The 21,167-nt window shown below is 39.4% G+C and overlaps 1 protein-coding gene across 1 annotated transcript in view; it reads right to left on the bottom strand.

The window, feature by feature from the left end:
• dnah5 (dynein, axonemal, heavy chain 5) overlaps positions 1 to 21,167 on the bottom strand; it is a 97,355-nt gene that overhangs the window by 64,628 nt on the left and 11,560 nt on the right. The window contains exons 5-37 of the mRNA XM_070835087.1: positions 18,727 to 18,945; positions 18,219 to 18,356; positions 17,580 to 17,756; positions 17,220 to 17,333; positions 16,924 to 17,031; positions 16,327 to 16,449; positions 15,831 to 16,046; positions 15,446 to 15,472; positions 14,703 to 14,810; positions 14,434 to 14,519; positions 13,717 to 13,924; positions 13,514 to 13,627; positions 12,966 to 13,172; positions 12,587 to 12,667; positions 12,187 to 12,277; positions 11,702 to 11,847; positions 10,877 to 11,054; positions 10,287 to 10,541; positions 7,116 to 7,312; positions 6,870 to 6,963; positions 5,997 to 6,139; positions 5,578 to 5,654; positions 5,361 to 5,485; positions 4,983 to 5,218; positions 4,431 to 4,649; positions 4,119 to 4,181; positions 3,542 to 3,780; positions 2,743 to 2,890; positions 2,494 to 2,586; positions 1,492 to 1,691; positions 1,181 to 1,334; positions 660 to 823; positions 354 to 510 (exon numbers count right to left, since the gene is read on the bottom strand). Coding sequence (XP_070691188.1) covers positions 354 to 510; positions 660 to 823; positions 1,181 to 1,334; positions 1,492 to 1,691; positions 2,494 to 2,586; positions 2,743 to 2,890; positions 3,542 to 3,780; positions 4,119 to 4,181; positions 4,431 to 4,649; positions 4,983 to 5,218; positions 5,361 to 5,485; positions 5,578 to 5,654; positions 5,997 to 6,139; positions 6,870 to 6,963; positions 7,116 to 7,312; positions 10,287 to 10,541; positions 10,877 to 11,054; positions 11,702 to 11,847; positions 12,187 to 12,277; positions 12,587 to 12,667; positions 12,966 to 13,172; positions 13,514 to 13,627; positions 13,717 to 13,924; positions 14,434 to 14,519; positions 14,703 to 14,810; positions 15,446 to 15,472; positions 15,831 to 16,046; positions 16,327 to 16,449; positions 16,924 to 17,031; positions 17,220 to 17,333; positions 17,580 to 17,756; positions 18,219 to 18,356; positions 18,727 to 18,945 — 4,905 coding nt within the window. The remainder of the gene's footprint in view (positions 1 to 353; positions 511 to 659; positions 824 to 1,180; positions 1,335 to 1,491; positions 1,692 to 2,493; positions 2,587 to 2,742; positions 2,891 to 3,541; positions 3,781 to 4,118; positions 4,182 to 4,430; positions 4,650 to 4,982; positions 5,219 to 5,360; positions 5,486 to 5,577; positions 5,655 to 5,996; positions 6,140 to 6,869; positions 6,964 to 7,115; positions 7,313 to 10,286; positions 10,542 to 10,876; positions 11,055 to 11,701; positions 11,848 to 12,186; positions 12,278 to 12,586; positions 12,668 to 12,965; positions 13,173 to 13,513; positions 13,628 to 13,716; positions 13,925 to 14,433; positions 14,520 to 14,702; positions 14,811 to 15,445; positions 15,473 to 15,830; positions 16,047 to 16,326; positions 16,450 to 16,923; positions 17,032 to 17,219; positions 17,334 to 17,579; positions 17,757 to 18,218; positions 18,357 to 18,726; positions 18,946 to 21,167) is intronic.

Below are 21,167 nucleotides of genomic sequence, written 5' to 3'. Positions count from 1 at the left end.
CTGAGGACAACGACATGGGTCATTGATTAGAATCACAGATTGACTATGTTCACTTTGGCATTAAGGAAAATGATCTGCCATAAATATATATATTTTATCCTCTTCTACACTACTCAGATTCATAGATTACATTTTATGAGCATGTATTGAATTTTATTTTTTATTTATTTAATTTTTTTCATATATTCTATGAATTTAATTTAGTTTTGTCCTTTTTTTCCCAGATTGTCAGTACAGCAAAAAATCTGTTGTCTGAAAGATGGCACTGTTCTGTTACACTGACTTGTCTGAAGGCCAAATGTGCAAGAAAAACAATAAAAAAAACACTCTAAAGGGCTCCTTGAAAAATTCACCTTGTCGTGGAACCGCACACATTTAATGTTGTCGAAGACATTGAGAAGATGGGCCTGGATGGTGTGGGAATCAGAGGCCTGGCCCAGGATCTCCAGCAGGGCAGGGTCAGAGACAAAGAAGAAACGAGGAAACAGCAAACGTTTCTTCTCCAAATAGCTATTTGACAAGATGATTTACAAAAAAAAGATACCAATAAGAGTTTGTCTCATTGCAACAGTTTTCAAATTGCTCTCTACTCCCCTTTGAAGAACATTGATATTGTTTTGAGGTTTGAGTTGATCAGGATTTTAGTCCTTTGTACTGACCCTGTAAGTGACTTCTGGCAGATCTCCAGCTGTTCAAGGAGGTGAGGAAGCAGCTGTCCCATAGTTTCATCTCCCACACATGATTGTACCACATTGGGCATCTCGTGGGCACGCATCATGATCTTCACCCATGATTTATCGATGTTAGAGAAACGCTTTGCTTCCTAAAAAAGGTTAAGTCAATCATTCATGTAATCATCAGAGATTATATTAAATATTTTTCTGCCAATGGTCAACTTTGTTTTCATTAATTTATTTTCTCTTTACAACAGATGGTTAATTACAGTGTAACTTAATACAAAAATTAACAACTAATAACTTAAATTACACAGAATCATCATAAACATTATTGGCAGTAACTATCAAAGTCATGTAACTAAGCTGCATTTTAAAAATGTTCCTCAAGTAATAAAGATTTTACATTTAAGGTATTAAAGATGATAATGATGATGACACCATGTGATTTCAATCCCTTGAGATTAGACAATCAAAAATGACTCATTTATTGTGACGTAATCTACCTTAGGTAGCTGTTTAGCGATGTCTCCACCCACAAACACAGCCTCCAGGTAAATCCAGAGGTTCTGGACGGTCATCCAGTTTTCTATGATATCAGTGGTGTTGGAAAGATTCTGAACCCACTTCTGAATCTGGGATCTAAATGGGGTGTTGTACCTGGGAAATACATTATACCAGCATGTCAGCATTACACTGTGCCACACACCGTGACTGCCTGCGAGGTTGTTGTGAAGTCCATAAGGCAGTCAAATAAATTCTTATGCCTATGAGAAAAGTCCTACATTTTTAATAGCCCTCATCAACAATGACATACCTGTTGCTCATAAGAGACCCCAAAATCATCAGGCTGTCCTCCATGCTGGTAATGATCTCTGACGTGCTGTCTCCTCTCAGCAGCAGTTCTCCGCGAGTCTTAAAGTTGGCAAATGTAAAAGTCTTGTTGTCCCACTCAGCGATCACCTGCTTTAGCTTCTGCTCAATATCCCGCTCTTTCACTGCACTGATACAGATATCCTGTGTAAGAAATGTCAAAATTTGTTATAAATTGGCAATACCAATGGTAGTGGCAAAAGACATGTAGAATATTTTCATTATCCGTGCCAGAATATTAGAACATTATGGTCGATACAGTCCATATCATATACTTTGGGATTAAATGGCAGTGGTGACTATTTCATGTAGAAAGGTAATTACAGAATTAAAGAAGTATTGAATCTTTTATCAACATAGATATCATACTACTACTACATAACTACTGAACGTCTTTTTCTATTTACAACGTCATTATTACTGTCAACAATTTTTTGAAGGTCCCAATACTACCGACTAAATAAATGAAATATAAAAATGAGCTCTCCATTAAGGCATCTGCTAGATTTTTATTATGAGTGCAAAAACATTATTCATGTGTCAACAGCTGATTTACTGATGTGTGAAAATGATGTTTGAGTTTTAATGTATCCATTTGGTGTCCAGATTAATGCTAACTGTATTGTGAGAATGACGTAACTCTGTTACGCAGTATGTTAACCTCATGCATGGCATACGATACATCAAAAACAAGTGGAAGGACCATTTACAAATACTCCTAAATTAGAATAATTTTTGTATTAAAGTCAACACTGAATTGGATATGTATATATCACTGATTCTTAATATGAAGCTGATATCTGTGTCCTCCCAACAACTTGTGCTATTCATTGGGCATTAATTATTTCAATATTGTCCATAGATTTAACCAGTGAAAACATCCTCCACTATAAGCTGTTACCAAGAAAAACTCAGGCATTTCTCTTGGAGAGCACGTCAGTCTTACCTCAATCTCCTCTTTATATTTGAGCAGAGGAGCCTCCATAATGTTGCGCAGCTTGAATGTTTCAGTTTCCACCTCAAAGGTATGCCCAGTCACCTTGAAACAAAAGCAGATAGATTCGTGAAAAAGAGTAGAAATTAGTTGCTAAATGTCAAAATGTAAAGACAATGGCTAGTATTATTATTATTACTTAGGTATAACAGAGGGTGTTGATGATGACTCTCTGAAGAGAAAATGGTCGCCTTCACTAACCTCAGTAATTCTCTTCCAGTGGCGAGTCATCATAGCCTTGTTAGTCATGAGTTCCAACAGTGGGCAGCACTCACTGAATTCATCAATTGTTTTCTTCAAGTCCAGGAAAGCCTGCCACTCCTTCAGAGCGCGAGGCAGCTTGCGACACCTGGCAGTTAAAGGATGCAGTAGTCAACAAACTGACTAATACCCGTCTTTCAAACTGGAGGTCAATCGTACACGAAACACAGTCTAAAATGTGTGTCATTCTGAGACACACATGCACCAGCACTTCTGCACAGTTGTACAGTGTGCCAAGCCTAAAGTATCACTTTTTAAACAGATTTCTGCGAGAGGAAGGAGTTGTCCTGTCTTTGTAAGGGACCATGTGGGGTTTTCTTGTAAACAAACAAAAGGTATGTTTACATTCAGTGTTCACACTAAAAGACATTGTGTGTATCCTTTAGGTCTAAAAAATGTGCCAAGTGCATTTCCATCCTCATTAAATCTTTGCAAACCCAATTTTTATAGTATTTTAAATCTTACATCCATGTTTACTAGCTTGCAGTCTTTTTCTTTCCCATCTTTGCTGGCATAGGGCGGCATATCTCGGCATCTTACCACCACCTGTTGATCAGTTGAATCAACATCTAGTACACTAGCATATCATGTCACCAGCGTGTGTTTGCATGCACAGGATTGGCAATACAAGGATCCACCACAAAACAGCTCCAAAGCACTACTAGACGTCTAAACCTCCACAGGGAACTTTTAAAGTCGTAGCATTAAGATTAATGTCATGGTAAATAAACTGTCCAACCTTGTCTGAAAGTCCAGTAGCTCGTTATTGATCTTCTCAATATGGATGTCAGCCCAGAGGATATCATAGTAGCCATTAACTGTTTCGATGACATTGTTGTAAAGGCCGTACAATTTCTGCAGCAGAGCCAGCTGCTTCCTTATCTCCAACAGCTGGGGATGCTGAGTAACAGGAAGTCCAAACAGCTCCTCTCCACCTGTGTAAGTGATGTACTTCCTGAACAGGTTGTCAAATCGATTCTAAAGAGGGGATGAGCAACAAAATAACCCAAATGAGTACAATTTTAACCAAATAAATATGTCTCATTTAGCAACCACTCATTAGCCATTGTGGATTTGGAGCAAAATATGAATGATTCTTTATCTAAAAAATGTACACACTGTATAAAAAACAATTCTGTCACTTGCAAAATTTGATGAAAAAGCAGAACATAAAATAGCAAAAAAAACATCTTTGAATATAATTATAGTGTGACTGGCTTCATGGGGAACCAAATTTCCAGCCTTTACAAATGCACTGACTGACTGACAGACTATATAATTAACTTAATTATTATGCACAGCAAACAGTAACAAACCTGGAACATGATGAGTCTATCACTGGCATCCTGAGGAGCTAGCCCCACCACCATGGGGCCATCCTGAAGCACAGACAAAACAGTAAGTCTGTGTACATCCCAATTCCCTTAAATGCATGCACATTTCCCTCACTTGCATATTTTCCATGCAGAGAGGACTCATGAACAAGCCATGCCAATTATGTACTGTAATTAAAATAAACACCTAGCTAGGTTAGCACAATACTGTAGGAGGTTTCTATAGCTGTCTATGGCTTCTTAGTGTTTGTACAGACATGCATCTGTATCTTGCATGTCTGTCTTTTCCTGTACCTTATCATAATCCTGGTAAAAGTGTTGACAGTCTACCAGGAAGGTCTCCACATTGCTGACGAGCTCTCCCCTGAAGTTGGGTTGCAGGCTAACCAGTTCGTTCTGTACCTCTGTGCTCCGGGACAGCAGCTTCTCCCAGGTGTAACGCAACGTGTCCACCTTATCAGCCTCCTCTTTTGCCACAGACAACTCATATTTATGAAGCACGGCATAGGACTCCTGTGAGGGTGTAAAAAAGATGGGAAGTCTTTCACCTCACAGTCGCAAATACTGGGAAATCCCATTTATACCCAATCATGTTGGCAATGAAACCTGCCTTTTTCTGCATTGCCATTGAGCTTCTGCTGCATGACTCAACCTTGTGGCTTTTATAAACTCTCAACTGCTTGATGTTCCTATGCACTGCAGTAACCTATACCATGTATACATTTTGCAATTGAAAACCATTTACACTATATACATTAACGAAACACTTAAACACTACTGAAAATGTCAGGTCCAAATGTTCAGCAGCTACCAATGCTGTATGAAAGACATTATGTTGTGCTTTACCTCAATGGGAGCAACTTGAAAGTCAACAGATATCTGGTGCTCTCTGATCTCCTTGAGTGCTGCCATAGCGATGCGAATGTCATCCAGGTCTTTGATCTGCCGATTGAGTTTCTTTCCTGCTTCGTCAACAAAAGCAAAGATCTGCTCCATCTCTGAGCGGTATTTCCTGTTACAATACAATCCGTAGTCTACCATCCAGTTCTTGGTTTCAGCAGTGAGAGACATCTTCAGGTCCGCTGGTACACAGAGATGCATGAAGAGATAAGTGGAGGATCAATCTTATATTGCATGTTGGTGTCCAGTTTTTTTTTTAGACTTCTTATAAGTACCAAAGACAGCTAGTAACAACTCCAGCACATAACTGCAACTTAGTCTAACCTGTGAAGAGAGCCAAAGCTCCAACAGTGATGTACTCTGGTTCAGAGTTTATTTCCAGCTCCAGATCTCGATAGAAAAGAATTTGGCTCTCAAACTCTGAAAGCAAAGGACTGCCCTGGATGAATCTGTGAAAAAAAAAGCAAATAAAGCAAAAACGAACAAAAGGTTCTCAGTGGTAAGAGTCAGATATGAGTATCATTCATTCTGGTCATCATACTTCCGCATGGTGTCTTCCCGGTCCTTTCTCCAGATGTGATGGTAGCGGCTAAAACGGTCTAGAGCCATCATCACTTCCTGCACAATAATACAGAATTGGAGTAGTAAGTAAAAACATGGGAGGATAAGATGAATAAGGTTATTTCCCCTTATGAGGGGTACTACAGATTAAAATACAGAAGCACACCTGTTGCCTTTGTCCATTTACAGTGGAAAAACATGATGCAAACAACGTATAATATATGCACACAAACATAGAATTTTATTACTTACAAAATAAAGACTTAAGATTCTGATTAATTATGAAAATTGTTGTATGGTTCTTCCATTTGTTTCTCCTTGTTCTGTACAGGTTTGGCCAGTTATATGCACATTATATGCTTCAATAGACTTTTCTTTATGAAATTATAGACCAGGTACCTTTTTGGTGGAGCTGATGGAGGAGCTGAGAACAGACACTAGCTTGACTATCTCTTTGTTCTCAGACACACTCTTGTAGTAGTTCCTAGCTTGGAATGGGATAGCTTGAATCACAGATGCTGAAATGTCAGAGGTGCTGCCGTCTGGAAAGTATAGAGTTTACAAGACAGAATTAATGCTAGGATGGAATAAAGAGTGAATGGACAGGACGGATGTAAACATTATTAATAGCTTAGCCTATAATTACACATCTAAATGACAGTAGAGTCGATACCTTCAAACAGATGTTTATGATGAGTTTGAGCCTTGCAAAAAACAGGTGTGGACACTGGGAAATGATTCTTCAACTATAAAATTGTTTTTGCTGTTTTTTTAACATTTTTAATCAGTGGATGCTTAAAATACGACATATCATGTTACCTAAAACCATTACCACTTTAACTTTAGGGAACTCATTGCACTGATCACTGGAAAAGATTTATATAAACTATTTCTGATTCAAAGGTTTATATAAAGCATCTTCTTTTCAACGCAAAGCTTGTGTTCCTTTCAGCAAATTAATCATCCTGCAACAAGGGCTACTCTATTTGAGTGAGATTTTGAAATGTCTTCTGTTTAAATGTCTTCCTTCCAAAGCCACTGACATATTCATGTCATTTAAATAACACGTCTCTATCTGCACCTAGTCAGATGTGGCTTTGCTCTATTGAGCTGTGAAATAAGAGATCTGATTATCAAGAGACTGTGGAGCAGTAGCTAATGATCAGCGTTCTGGTGAACATGTTGGAAACAACATGGATATTTCACTCTGAAGTCAAAATAGGCAAATAGTTGAACTGCTGAGGTTTGGTAAGGTCTCACATCCCCTCATACCAGCAAGGCTCCTGTGTGTTGTTGCTCCATCCTCTGATTCACTTTCAGAACTGTCTCGTTTCAGAGCCGCCATCCGTCTCTCATTCATTTTTCTCTGCAAATGAGAAAACAGATTTAAGGGGAAAACCTCTGGGTTTGACTACAAAATGTGCACTAATTAGTTAGTTAATGGGGAGGGGGGTTCTTCATAAGTATAAATCCATTATTTGTTACAAATTATTCCTGCCTTCATCAGATCAAACCGACCTTCGAGATCCTGTCTTTGCTCCACTGACTGACTCCTTTGCTGACACTGACTATACACTCGACAGCCCTGTTTAGAGCCTGCTGGACCTCCTCCAGAGCTGGAACCATGGCAATGTTAGGGATGGAGAGGGTCACATTGACTCTGAAGATTGCCTGCTGACCGCTGCTTTTGCCACAACTGGGTGACTCATTCTCAGCTACAGGGAAAGAGAAGAGTAGGTGATATGATATGATGTGATTCAAATAACATTTTAGGAATTCAGTACAGTTTGTTGGACAAGAAGAGACGGATCTTGATTTATCTCGTCAGAGCAGCTTTTCAACAGAAGCAGAAACAATTCGTTTTGGTGAAAAAGAAATTTCAGGTCACATAAAGCAAAAGGTATGCAATGCATTTTCCTGCTACGCTTTCTCTTGAGTACATGGGCTCCAGTTCATCTCAATCAGCTGAGTATACCCAACTGCAGCCAAAGGTTCATATTGTGAGAGACAAAAGCCGCTGCTGAGCACACTGCGTTAAATTTGTGTCTCTAATGTCAAGAATGTGAGAACTGCGGCAGGGTAGAAGAAAGTCCCTGTTTCTGCTTCCCTCGTGACAGTTTGTGCTCTCAGTTAATATGGGAGTCACTGCAGCAGTCGGTTGGCGTTCCCGTCACTTCAGGGCTCCTGGAGCCAAAAGTGAACATCTGTTTGGTTCTGTGGTTACAACCTTTTCTACATTTTGGTATATAAATTATGTATATGGAGTGAAAATTGTGAGAGTGAGAGCAAGTTTAAGAGAAGATTTTGCAACACTTTTACAGCTTCTCTGCACTCAAGTGATGAAGTCATCCATTCAACCTCTGAACATTATGTCCCATTTAAACTAGTGTAAAAATACAAGAAAGCCTGGCAATTTTAACTTGTGAAAAATTTAACAAATGAAAATGAATATTCTTAAAAGTTTTAATGGAATTGGAAAGTTTAACAATGCTGAATAATGAAAACGTCGTTCACTTTACTGTAACAAACCCACGCTATTGTGCAGCTTTGCCAAGGTCTTGGTGAGTACTCGATTCTGATAGGCTGCTGGATGCCAGTAAAAAAAAAGAACATCTACTTTGTAATTCCACCGCTCTAAATTACGTTAAATGAGTAACCATAGCGACGGGGACGCGGGGAGAGGCTCTGTTTACAATTTAATGCAAACCATTACACCACAAAGCAAATTTATTTCCAACACTGAGGGTAACGTGGGTCCTTCAGTTTGTCATCTTCTTAACATCACAGGATGGAAACTGCAATACACAAGCTGCAGGAAGCAGACGCCCCTCCGTACCTCTGAAATCAATGAACATGTCGTTAAGAAGTTTACACATTAATGATTATCGTTCACGGAAGCGAGTCTGTAAATTTACCAACTGTTGCGAAACAGTTCAACTTGACAACAGAAAGAGACTCTTTTTTTTGTCTAAAATGGAGGAACAGATGAATAGATGAATCCTGCAAAACCACTGAAAAAGAAAGCGACAGCACTTATCGAGTAGGACAGGTACTGGCAAGAAGTAATTTTGTCTGGCGCGACAAAGCCAGTGCTCTCCTGAAAGAATTTAAGTCAGCAGAAGATTAACGGCAAACCATCAAAAAAGAGAAATGGTTGAGATGGCACTTAGGGAACAATAATCAGTACTGGCGAGGGATAAGTTCATCTGATGTGAAAGAAAGTCAATCCTCTCCTGAAAGAATAGCAGTTAGCAGAAGAATATCACAAACCAACGAAGAAGAAATGGCCAAGAACAGCACTTCAGAAACAGCAGGGTACTGAAGGGAAGTTAAAAAACAGGTAGAGAAACATCAGTGCAAGCTAGAATTAATTAAACAGCTCCTCGGATGGGGAGGACCTTAGTACAAAGGTGTCTAAATTACAGGGCACTGTCAAAGAAAAAAACATAATTAGGAGAGAAATATCTGGAGATGGCTGTGATAAAGAAGGAAAAAGAAAGAAATAAAAGAGCACTGCTGTAGGAAAAAATGAGAACAGTGCCATTTCACTTGCTCAAGTGCAGATGGATGGAAACAGTGAGACAGGTTATGAACATCAGACTGTCTGTCTCAGGAAAAAGGTCAGTTGTTGTGCATGGACTCAGCAGATTCAACACAGGATGGTGAAAAATATGCAGGACCAGCTAGAGAAGCTTTAACATTAAATTACTTCATGAAAAGGTTGGAGGTGCATAATTTCAAATTCCTCTTACATGTGACTTTCTGTACGGAGTGTTCTCCCCGTGTCTTTGTGGGTTTATTGCGAGTGCTTCGATTTCTTCACACACTACAAAGATATGATATTTGTTCAAATTGGAAACTTTAAAATTACCTGCAAAAAAATAGTCCAAATTATCTGAAATGTCAAACTGGCAGAATTGGGAGTTGGAAAAGTTCAAAAGAAGAGCATAACAGTAGTAATAGAAGTAGCAGCAGCAGTGCCATTAGTATTTGTAGTAATGTGACTGTGTAAAAAGAATGAATGAAAATGTTGAATCAATGTGACAAAGTCCCATGTGTTGTGAGTTTGAATGAAATTCCTACATTGCGAGTGTATGAATGAGTTGGAAGATGTTGAAGATGAGTGGGTTTGAATGTTTTTCTAAATGACTCCCATCATAAATAATGGCATTCACACTAATAAAGCTGACCTTAGTTATACTTGTACAGACGGGGATTTAAAGATTGGTAGGCTGTTAGCATAATAAAAAATGTATGATGTATTTCTGGGTGATGCTTTAAAATCTTTTCAGCAATTACTGGAAGCGAGTCATATTTCTTGAATGCACTTGTATTGTTATCTACAAATTAGGAGTGCAACTAAACTAAAAGTAGCAGAAAGTTGAATATTTTTAACACTCTTACTATGAGAACAGAAACACTTACTAAGAAAGTGATGATCTCTATATTGACCAGTTGCTTATGAAGTTATATTGTTCTTTATCATTGCTCATTTTCTGTTACTGTGTAAATGTGTGTTACTGTTTGTGATACATGTTCATGCTCTGTTGTTGAAACAAATCAGCTAAAAAATAAACTACCAACAGTGTGATAGAGAAGAGCCTGCTGGCCACCAATACGAATAAGAAAGGCAATTTTGTTCCATAAGTACAAAAGATACTGCACCAACACACGTTACACAAGACCCACCCAGGAAATGCATAAGCGAGGAGGCGTGGATGCGTTTGCGTAGCATCTCCAAGGTGTTGCGTGTCAATCTTAGCAAAGCATCAACATTGCGGTGGTTGAAGTGGGAGAGTAGCTCCTGGGCTTCCTCCTCCATCACTTCCATGAGGTCCCTCTTCTTCTTCCTCCTCATCAAGGGAGAGGAAGGACCAACACTCGCAGGAGGGTGCAAGGTGTTTCTAGAGAAGAGAGGGCCCTCTGAGCGGCCCTCGTCTTCACCTGAAATGTAAAAGGTGACATGTTTACAGAGAAAATGAACCCCTCACGCTACAGTGCTCCTTGATTAATGATATATATATATGTACATTCACATAACTTTCATTTACTTGTATGAGCTTTTGATTGTTTTGTATATAATCTTTAAAGAGGCAATGCACAGGCAGACAAGTAATTAAAGTTAATTAAAAACTAATACGGTTCTAACAAATTGTGCCCATTTTTTATACATCTGCTCAGATGTGGTGTTTGATATTAACCTTCTCTCTCCAAGTACGTGCCATTGCACCTTATAATATGCAGTTCTATTTGATCCTAAAAGGAAAATGTTAGTATACCTTCACTGTCAATGTGGTCTATGGTCTTGCTCTCAGCGTAGCTTTCATCCTCAACCTTCTCCACCTCCTCTCTCTGATTGTGGTCAAACTCCAGCAGCATGTTGATCAGTTCATTAGCAGCCTCCTCCACTAGTGAGCTCTTGGTGTGGAGACTCTGGGCGTGTCTTATGCACAGATCCTATACACATATGTTTATAGGACATGTACATTAAATATGCCATACAACAGGAAGTGCATTGTAGCATAGCGATAGCACTAGTGTTTCACCAAAACTCTTTGTATAGATTTTCTTTTTATCTGGATATAAATGACACAGGATTCACAGACTAAAAACATGAAAATTACATGAACACGTCATTTCTTTTCAGTTAGCTTTAATTCAGCTTTGCATATAAAATCAAAGTATGTCAGCTTCAATTAGTGTCAGTGATTTCTGTACAGTACTGGACATCTTATGGCAAGGGTGGAGACTCCCATGAATCAATGTGTTCATTGCATCATTGTTATTTACAGCATAATGCTTTGTCTGCAGTGAATGTATCATTCACATTACAACTTTGTTACGGTAACATTTCAGCTATTCCATCACATAATGAGTCCTGATTGAGCATCTATAACCTTGACTGCTAAGTAGCCTCTTTGAGCTTATCCACAAGCCGTGTTACAAGAACTTAATAAAGGACATATTAATTTATACATGCAACATTCATGTGTGGTGAATGTTGCACAACATGTATAAAACATGTTGTGCAACATTGACCATTAATGTAATTCATTCATAATGATAACACACATAATATATATACAATATATATATTTATTTACCCTGGTGGTCTGAACAAACTCCTCACAGGTGACTGGTTCTTCCTCAGGCAAAACGCACAGTGTGGATCCACTCATCTCCTGCAGTACTGCATCTATCCTAAACTCCACCAAGTCATTCACCCTGTCCATCAACAGTTCCAGGTCAACTGGAGAGACAATAGAGCAAGGGAAAGAGAGAGACACAGGCAGACAGTAGTGGGAGGTGAAGAAGATGGCAAGTATTGGAGGAAAGCAAGGGGAGAGAGAGGTGGCAGAGGGGGCAGATTTACAAGGCAAGGGTGGAGTAAGAGTTCAGCACAAAATACTATGTATAATACAATATATAATACTGTATTATATATATGAACTACGAGAACATACACACAAACAGCGAGTACACAATGAATCCATTCATGTAAATTTTATCAGATGCTGCCAGTGCTGAGTTGCAGGATATCTTCCACACCAGTACATGGGACATTGATCTCACTGGATTTTTTGCTTACCCAAAGCTTTGTCAATGCGGCCAAGGTACTTGTCTATGTTCAGCGATGTCCAGTTGAGGGAGGTCAAACCCGGCTGTATAGCCTCATCCACCTGTCAAGTCAGTGGTGCATGATGATGTCCTTTGTATACTATCTGCTCTGCAAAGTCAGTCTCATTTTGTCAAAGATTCTCCTGTCACATGTTAAATGCTGAGGAGGAAAAGCTACTTCATTTGCATGACCAAACTAACAGCAAGAAAATATTCTAGCACTGATTAGTTAACAGTCTTTTAACTATTTATAAATATTTTAACAAGCCTGAAGAGATACAGTCAAAGACAATAGAATCATCATATCACTATAAAACAATAAAACATTCCAAACACAGGCGATCTTGAATTGTATCATAACCACTTCTTACCTTAGCAACATGCGGCATGGCCAGTTGTTCAAAAGCACTCTGAATCTTAGCTCGCACTCTGGTGTTTTCACTCAACATTAACTGGAAAGGGAAAGATATAAATACAGTTTGTGCATTCACTCACAGTTCAACAGTGTTGAACTGACTTGCTAAGTGGAGAATATTGATAGTACAATTTTTCAAAACTTTTTTCACTCCTCCCTGCAGTAGTATCTCAGTCTCAACCACATTTTTAAAAAAATTAAATAAAATAATAATAATTTTGTGGGGGGATTCCTAACAAAAATATGACATGAGTGCACAATCACTTTTGGGCTCACATATTGCTTCTTTAAGCTGTATGTATTTACAGATGTGCACGACTGAGTGCAATATCCACCTGTAATTTGTTGTAGTTCTTTTTGAGGGTGTCCTGTTTCTGCTGCAACAGAGCAGCAAAAGGTGGGATCTCCAAATTCATCCTTGTCATGCAGTTTGCCTCCCTGATCTGGGTGAGAATCTCCGGGTCGAAGTTTACAAACAGCTCCCCCGTCTCTGGAGACCTGACCAGCAGAGAGGCCTGCAAGCCCACCCGGGCATCTTCCATCTAGGTTGGGGGCAAGTCAAGGTGAGTTCAGTAGTTTAGTGAGAGTCGTGAGAAAGGAGTGGTGAGAGGAAGAGGGCAGACAAAGCAGAGAAAAGGTAAAAAGAAAAGAAAATTAGCGAGAGACTGAAGGCAGTGGGTGTGAATAAAAGGAAAGAAAACACCCCCATATGCATATGTGCATGCTGTATGACGAGACCATCAATATCTATATTCTATATGCGGGTTCCTTTTCCAAATATGTCATTTTTGTTACATATTCTATATCTTATAATTCTCATACACAGTAAAGTACCATGCTCCTTTTTCCCTCAGTCCACATCAGGTTTCCTCTCTACCTTTACCTTTTTCATCCAGCTGTGATGATAGAGCATCTCATACTCCAGCAGGACTCTTGCTACCCTGTTATAGTTCCTGATGATCCTCTTGGCCTCTGGTGTAGAAAGGACTCCTGGATGCTACACAGGGATAGAATGGTGCCTCGTAACAAGAACAACCCATTGACCTGGAAAAATGTCATTGCGTAAAGGCAGAAATTTAATATTACCTGTTGAAAGAGATCCATGGGACCCTGGATCCTGCTGGACAGCTGCCGAGCCCACATGATGCGGCCTGCCACTAGAGGCAAGTCCCGGCCAATGGGGGGGTCCAGTTTCTGCTTCATGTAGATACGGGAGACCATTTCAATGTCCCGGCCATAGTTCTGCAGAATGCGCTGATACTTCTCGTCAATGCCAAGGTCTGGGATGCCCAGTCTGTTTTTAGTGAGTACGAAAATACAAGTTTTGACATCAACATCAACAAAGGGACCAGATGCATTCAGTAAATAATGTCAGTGAGCCAGTAGTTTTTTAGCACCCCAGTCATGCATCCACCAATCACATATTTCTGCTTCACCATTGTCGTTAGCCCGGTGCTATTTAACCCTAGTGCTTTATTTATCAACACTAACAAAAAAAAAAGCAGCCTATTATGGGAGTTAAGTTCATGTAACATGCACGTATGTAACGTACATTTTTAAAATCACAATAGGAAGTTGTGGTAGAGCATTTTTAGCTATCTGACACTATGCTAGCTACCGTTAGCTTGCGTGTTGCTACTGAATCATCACTAGCTATTAAAGAGTGTGAACGAATCATTATTAATTAGCCAGTAGGGCAAAGACTTAACAGGTTTCTGCACTGAGAAAAAAACACTTGGTTAGATGGATGGATGAGAAAATTAGATAAGAAGTTAATAATACCTTAACTTAAGAATATGTTACCTTTCAAACTTCTTCAGTACATTTAGAGCTCTCTCTGTATTTTGAATCTTTTCAAAGGTGCTATCCATGAAATTCCTCAGCTGGTTCTGGAAATACAAAGAAATGACAATAAATAATGATTACAAAGGAGACAGTGGGACTTTCAAACGTGAACGAAGCCCTCTCAAAATGGCTCATACTGTGGTGCACCTACGGTAGAAGGACATAAGCCACAGGTGTTTCCATTTATTGCTTGATTAAACCTTTACTCAGCATTTGTGTCAACTTACATGAAGCTCAGAGGTGCTTTTGCAGAATTCTTCATAGTCAACATCAAAGTCAGTTCTTCTCTGGTCCAGGAAACTGTAATGTTTTTTCTTCATGTTCAGCACAATAGCCTATCACACACACAAACACACAAGCATGCAAGCACATGTGCATGTGTGCATACAGAAGTTTGTGTTGTTGTTAAAAGATTCATCAGTTCTAAACTGAAAGCTTCAAAGCCTCTGAAATTTAGGCCCATAATTCTGCTGGTCAATGACCGGGATACACCACTTGAATTACTCTTTAATCTCATTTCCTGTTTGTCAGGGCTTTAGGGTGATATAAGTATATTAAAATAGCAAGGGATAAACACGTGCATAGTAATAGTGGAAATACGACAGCAAATCTTAAATCTTACCATAAATTATGTTCATACTACAGATTTATCTGACAACTACTAACCAATGGGAGGTCTGAAATCTCATTTAATCCTGTTCTGAGTGGTTATTTAGGACATGAAAAGACTGATGGATTAACAGCAGGTAAACTGGACAGGATGCAAAACATTTGCAGGTAAATGTCTGGAGAATATGAATGGAGAAACTAATAAGAACAAAACTTGCAGCTGGTTCTCTTTTCAAATTCCATGCAGTTAGTATTGTCATGCTGCTATCAAGTCATATGTGTGGTGGTAGACCACTACATAGTGTCTACTATGAAAATGGGCCATGCACTATTAAAAGTTAAGACTGCAGTGAGACATTACCTCCCATTTTCCCTGCATTTCTGCAGTCTGCATGTCCAAGGAAGCAGAAACAAACAGACCACTCGAATCAATATACTCCCAAGGGAAAACATCTGAACATCAATTAGATAATGTGATGCAATTCAATAAATATAGGTATTTTATTCCCATGACCCACGGTCAGAATCATCTAATTTTGTACATATAAATATCTGTAAACTATTTCCCACAACTACAGACAAAGGAAATATATAGTAATCTCACATATACATCACATTATAGCCTTACATCTGCCATCCACAGGCTAACAAATTCAGGCTCAGCTGACTGGCAGTGGCCTTTAAGCACTTATTGAAATGTTATCAAAGATGTTTGGGCAACAATCTGATCTGACAATATTACCCACTTGAAACCTGGTAGCCATGGTCTCCAGTCCTTCTATCTTGGAGTCCTGCAGGGCAGAGTAGGTGGAAATGGTGCTGAACATGTCCAGGATCTTTGTGAGTCGTCGCTGGAATGTGTCAAACTTCCCAAAAATGTACATCTCACTGAAGTCAAACTGTCTCTCTGAGGGAGTCTGTTCCAGCTTCTCCTTGGTTTTATGGAAATACTGCTGGTACTCCTGGAGGACACAGTTTGACAAAACTGGTCATTTTCATATTCATCCATCCATCCAGCTCTTGAAAGTGGTACTTTCCTTCTTAACATTATTCATATCATGGCATTGTCTCCACCTAGTACTGTATCCACATGTATTCTTTGGGACAGCTTATGTCTGACTTTCAAGAAAATATACACACAAATATTAGAATGGACTTTTGGCTTTTCTGCACATTTGATATGAACACAAAAGTGACTGACATTATGAATTGCATATTTTACCATTAAGCAGTATCCAATACCTGGTTTAGGTGGATGGCAGCTTTGATTTTGTCCGCTACAACTTGCTGAGGCTGGTCCCATATTGAATTAGAGCCATTATTGGTGATGTGGGCTTTGCAGGCTGTGATCATCTGATTTGTCACCTGGAGATATTGATGGGTGTGTTGAAAAGAAAGTATGCACTTGACTTCTTTGTAGACCAAAACAACTTGAGACTATACATGTAGCTAAAACATGAAATATTAGTGCACATATCAACAAGGATGTCAAAAGGTCTAAGGGGTAATATGAGTGTTGCAATATTATATTCTGTTCACATGTATTCTTTCATAATTTGAGCCAGTGATTTGCTCACTGGGATGTTAAAAATGAAAATCCTTTTGTGCACAAGTCTTGTTTTCACTCTGGGTTAATGTTACAACAGCCTTTGAACCCCAAAATTCAATGTTTCAGTCGTTCCATCTATTCATCCATAAAAACACGAAAATTACATATCTCGGGGGTCAAATGAAGACAATATCTCGACTGTGGGCAAACAGCTCCGCTGAATCCCTTTGTTGTTTACAATATAACCCACTTTATCTTTGTAGCATTATGTGGAATGCAACCACTCCCACCTTGACAAAAAGAGATGTAATCTTCTCTGATGTGTTGTAGTAGCGAGAAATACTGTGAATCATCCTAATGGCATTGATCAGCCCTGGGATTGCATCCACCATTGAAACCTGGGATGAAACAGAAGTTACAGCATGCAAGTGTTTGTTTGACTTACATATCTAATTACACAGTGCACAGTGTTTTGTGTAGTACACCATTTTGACAACTTGAAGACAGTTAAACATGGGTACATTTGCTTTGCTTTTGATGCAGCAGACCCCTTTGTTTCTAAAGAGATTCAAGTACATTTTCTTACAGGGTCGCTGTTGTAGAGAGGGTCACAAAACTTCTCCAGGCTGTACAGGTACTTGACATTGTCTTTGGCCTCATTGGCTGCATCAGTAATCCTGGTGTCCAGCTCCCGCCACGACTAGACAGAACAAAGCCTTATTGAATTTAATGTGGAAATGTGTTACACTGAAAATCACAGTTTTTAACATTTTACATGAAAGATCTGCGTCAAAACATCTTGAAGAAAAAAAAGAATGAAACACTGAGATTGAACTTGCGATTGGCAGAATTAAAATAGTGTCTCTAATAGTGTTTCTATGAAGAAATAAAAATGATGGTACTTATGGTCACTAAAACCTCACAGTGACTGACATTCATTTCTGACCTTTATGAGTTTGGATTTGGCCATCAAGAGCACACCCAGTACAGCTTTGACATCAGGACTCTTAAGCTGGTCCAGAAGGTAGTTGAAGCGGGACATTCGTTTCTTCCAGTGGTCCAGCTCAGCCCGAGGGCCAAGGTCATCAGCCTCTTTTCTGAGCTGGTCACTCTCAGCCAGAACCTGATAGGGGAGGATGAGGAGGAGGAGCAGAAAAGATAAAGATTAATACTTTTCTAAGAACAGACGGCCTTTAGATCTGCTCATTGTTTACGCATCATTTCCACAGTTTATCCTTCGCCGGTATGTTAATACAGGATAATAAATTATACTTTCTAACTGCTCTGTCAGACAGTTCTGCTTCTCTTCAGGACAAACATGCATTTTAAGCATTTATTGCTTCAGTTTCATGAAATATTTAGCACATATCCTGTCAAATATTTATCTACCACTTCACCTGCTTAGCTGAACCTGACGCATGACATGACATTCAAAGACTTAAAAAAAAAAAAAAGAAACATATGAGAAGGCATTCAGTTTCTAAATCTGGCCACAAGCTACTCAGCTTTACATTACAGCAAAGTTTGAGGCTAGATAATAATCATGATGAGTATCATTTCTTACCTGTTGCCTAAAATGTCTCACCTGTTCTACCTGTTTGATCCAGACTTTCATGCAGGCCTCTATCTTTTCCGTGGTCTCTGTGCTGTTGGCTGCTGCCATGTAGTCTGACGGGCCTTTCAGCACTCGCAGGTCAAATGTGTCACACTCTTTTAAGGTAACCTGGAGGCAAGCCATGACATGGTTTATTTTTGCTGTGCTGCCTATAATTTATTTCATCTGTTCCTGTGTGTGCTCACTCAAGGTTCTGCAGATAATGTATTTAAAACGAAGCAGCTGTTTACCATTATTCTAGAGTTGTGTGATTTGTCAGGATGTTATGCTCTTAAAATCTTGCTTCAATGAAACACACTACTGTAATGAAAAAGGTCCACAGATGATCAGCCTTTATTTGTATATATTGATCCAAATCATTATACCTAATATTTGTATTGGTGTTTTTGTACCACTTAAGTTTCAAGCATTTATTCATAGAGCAATTTCGAGTTGTTCTGAATTAAACTCATTCATTAACAGTCAAACTGATCCCTACCTTTTCTTGCAGACTCTCCTGCGCTCCAGCCAAAACAGACACAAAACTTTCCAATGATGACACGAAGTCCTGCTTGACAGCATGGGCCTGGGGACTAGCCAGCTCCCCCCAGCCGTGGTTCATCTTGCTCAATGTGGGTATGAAGATCTCGGAGAGCAATTGCTCCACGCTTTTTAACAGACCGACCTCTGTTGTGTCCAACATATTGAAATTTACATCCTAGAAAGAGATAAAAGTGAATATGTCAAAGCAACATTTTAATGGATCTAAAAACTTCAAGTTACGACCGTAATCCTGGTAGAAGGTCCCTCAGATGAGACTGCACTCAAAACAGCATTTATTAGTGCTGGTGCAGTACTGTCCGAATTGTAGAACCCTCCAAAAGTGTGAGCCCAAGCCCAAATTGCAGCTGAACATATATCATGGAGAGAAATGCCCTTGAATAGGGCTCAGGATGTTGCCATGCTCCTAGTGGAGTAAGCCAATAGACCAGATGGAGTCTAAAGACCCTGACTAGTGCAGGCCAAAGCAATAGCCTCTGCCAACCTGTGGGAAAGGTGCTGAAACAATGTGAAACAATCTGATTTTCTAAATCCTCTAGTCCTGTCCACGTAGATGTGTAGAGTATGCAATGGATGTAATATATCGAGCTGTTGTCTTCGGCAGGGAAGGAAAGCCATCAGCTCGACAAGCTGGGTTTGGTCACAATGGCACGTTCATGCTCCCAACAGCAAATGGAGTATATTCTAGGTGCACTGACAATGAATGGCTATCAATAACCTGTTAACACGAGGACCCTTGAATGAAAGCACCTTAAGATCCCCCAACCCTATGGGCCTGAATGGTGACAAATGGGAAAACAAAGCTAAAATGGCTGGTAGATCCCATTATGGGGAAATCTGATTGGACACCGGCCACAACCGTCAAGCACCTTTCATTAAGTGACTGAAAAGGGGATGTGACCCAGGATTCCCAAGTCAAATGTAAAATTCCCTGACTGTGATGTGATATAGAAACATAAATGTAGCACTGTGGCCCTCGAGGATCAGCTGGCAGAGGTCTGAGTCCATGAACCCTGCTATAGATAGACAGAACCAGGCTTGCTCATATTAAAGTCTAGTGTGCTTTAATCAATACTTCATCAGTGGCAGTCTGACAATAATGAAACAGAATAAAAGGTTACCCGCTGTCTTAATATGCTATGCTTAGGACTTGGTAGACCAGACTGGAAACTGATTGTAATCCAACATGCATGTGGGCCGACACAGACGCAAATAATCTAAAACGATTTACTTTATAATTCAGGTAAGATTAAGACAAAACCTCCTAATAGTTTAGACTATTGGGGGTATTCATGCAATGTCTGTGTGATGCTACAAAACACCTTAAATGCTCAGAAGTATGTAATTTCTATTAGGCATACACTGAAGTTCACCATTCAGCTTCATTTAATAGACTTCTGGCCACATTGAAAGCTTCCTGCTACTTCATTGTTCTGTTAGTTTAAATAGAGAAACTGAAAAAAGTAAATGTGTCTAATTGTTATTTTCCGTCTTTAACCCTTTCATGCATAGAGGTCACTATAGTGTACAGCTATTCACAAGCTGTTTTGATGGCACGGTTGCACATCAGCCACTACAGTGGATGCCAGTGCATCATCTCATACACTGCTACCCAGTGGGAAGCCATTGCAAGTGGGAAAAAAAAAAGAGTGAAACCAAGATGGCCGACAGACAGCCAGAAACACCAAGTTGCTCATTTTCTTCTGTTCAAACCTTCTATAAAAAGAAACCCTTGCAGGTAAGATGGGGGACATCAAGTAACATCTAAGAAGTCATGCAATTGCTAAATTTTCCAAGTACTGATTTTATATTGGGAGGAAATTATGATTAATCACATGTCCGCTGAATTGTACATCATGCATCACTAGCTATATTTAATCTACTGGACATGTAAATATATATCTATAAAATGTGGGTTTAAAAAATCCTGTTTTTCATGCCTGAAGATTTGTTTATTTTTCTTAAAACAGCAATTGTTTAACAATGCTACTTAACAAGTGCTCGGTTCTGTTTATTTCCAATTGTGTGTGTGTGTTTATCGTTTCAAACTTCATGTTGTCCAGGACATTTCCAGTCTCCTCAATGCGCGGTAAATTAGCGTTAGCCGTAACCTAACGTTACGTAGCTTACGTTAAGTGGGCGAGCTAAGGTCAGCACATTGAAAATACTGCACAAACCTGTCTTTATCGTGTCTTTAGATATGTCCTTGTCTTTGTACAGCCATGGCACAAACTGGCTCCTACTTCTCGGCATGAGCAGTGACATTATCGTTCAGTGCGTTAGCTAAAGGCAAACGGTAGCTAGGGCTAAAAACTAGCTAGAACTACTAAGCTAGCCGGTTGATGCTAATGCGAACGGCCATTAGCATCGTTAGCAACG

This window comes from Pempheris klunzingeri, chromosome 8, assembly GCF_042242105.1.
Source record: "Pempheris klunzingeri isolate RE-2024b chromosome 8, fPemKlu1.hap1, whole genome shotgun sequence".
Classification (NCBI taxonomy): domain Eukaryota; kingdom Metazoa; phylum Chordata; class Actinopteri; order Acropomatiformes; family Pempheridae; genus Pempheris; species Pempheris klunzingeri.
Note: the sequence above shows the minus strand (reverse complement) of the source record. Positions and strands in the feature narration are given on the sequence as shown.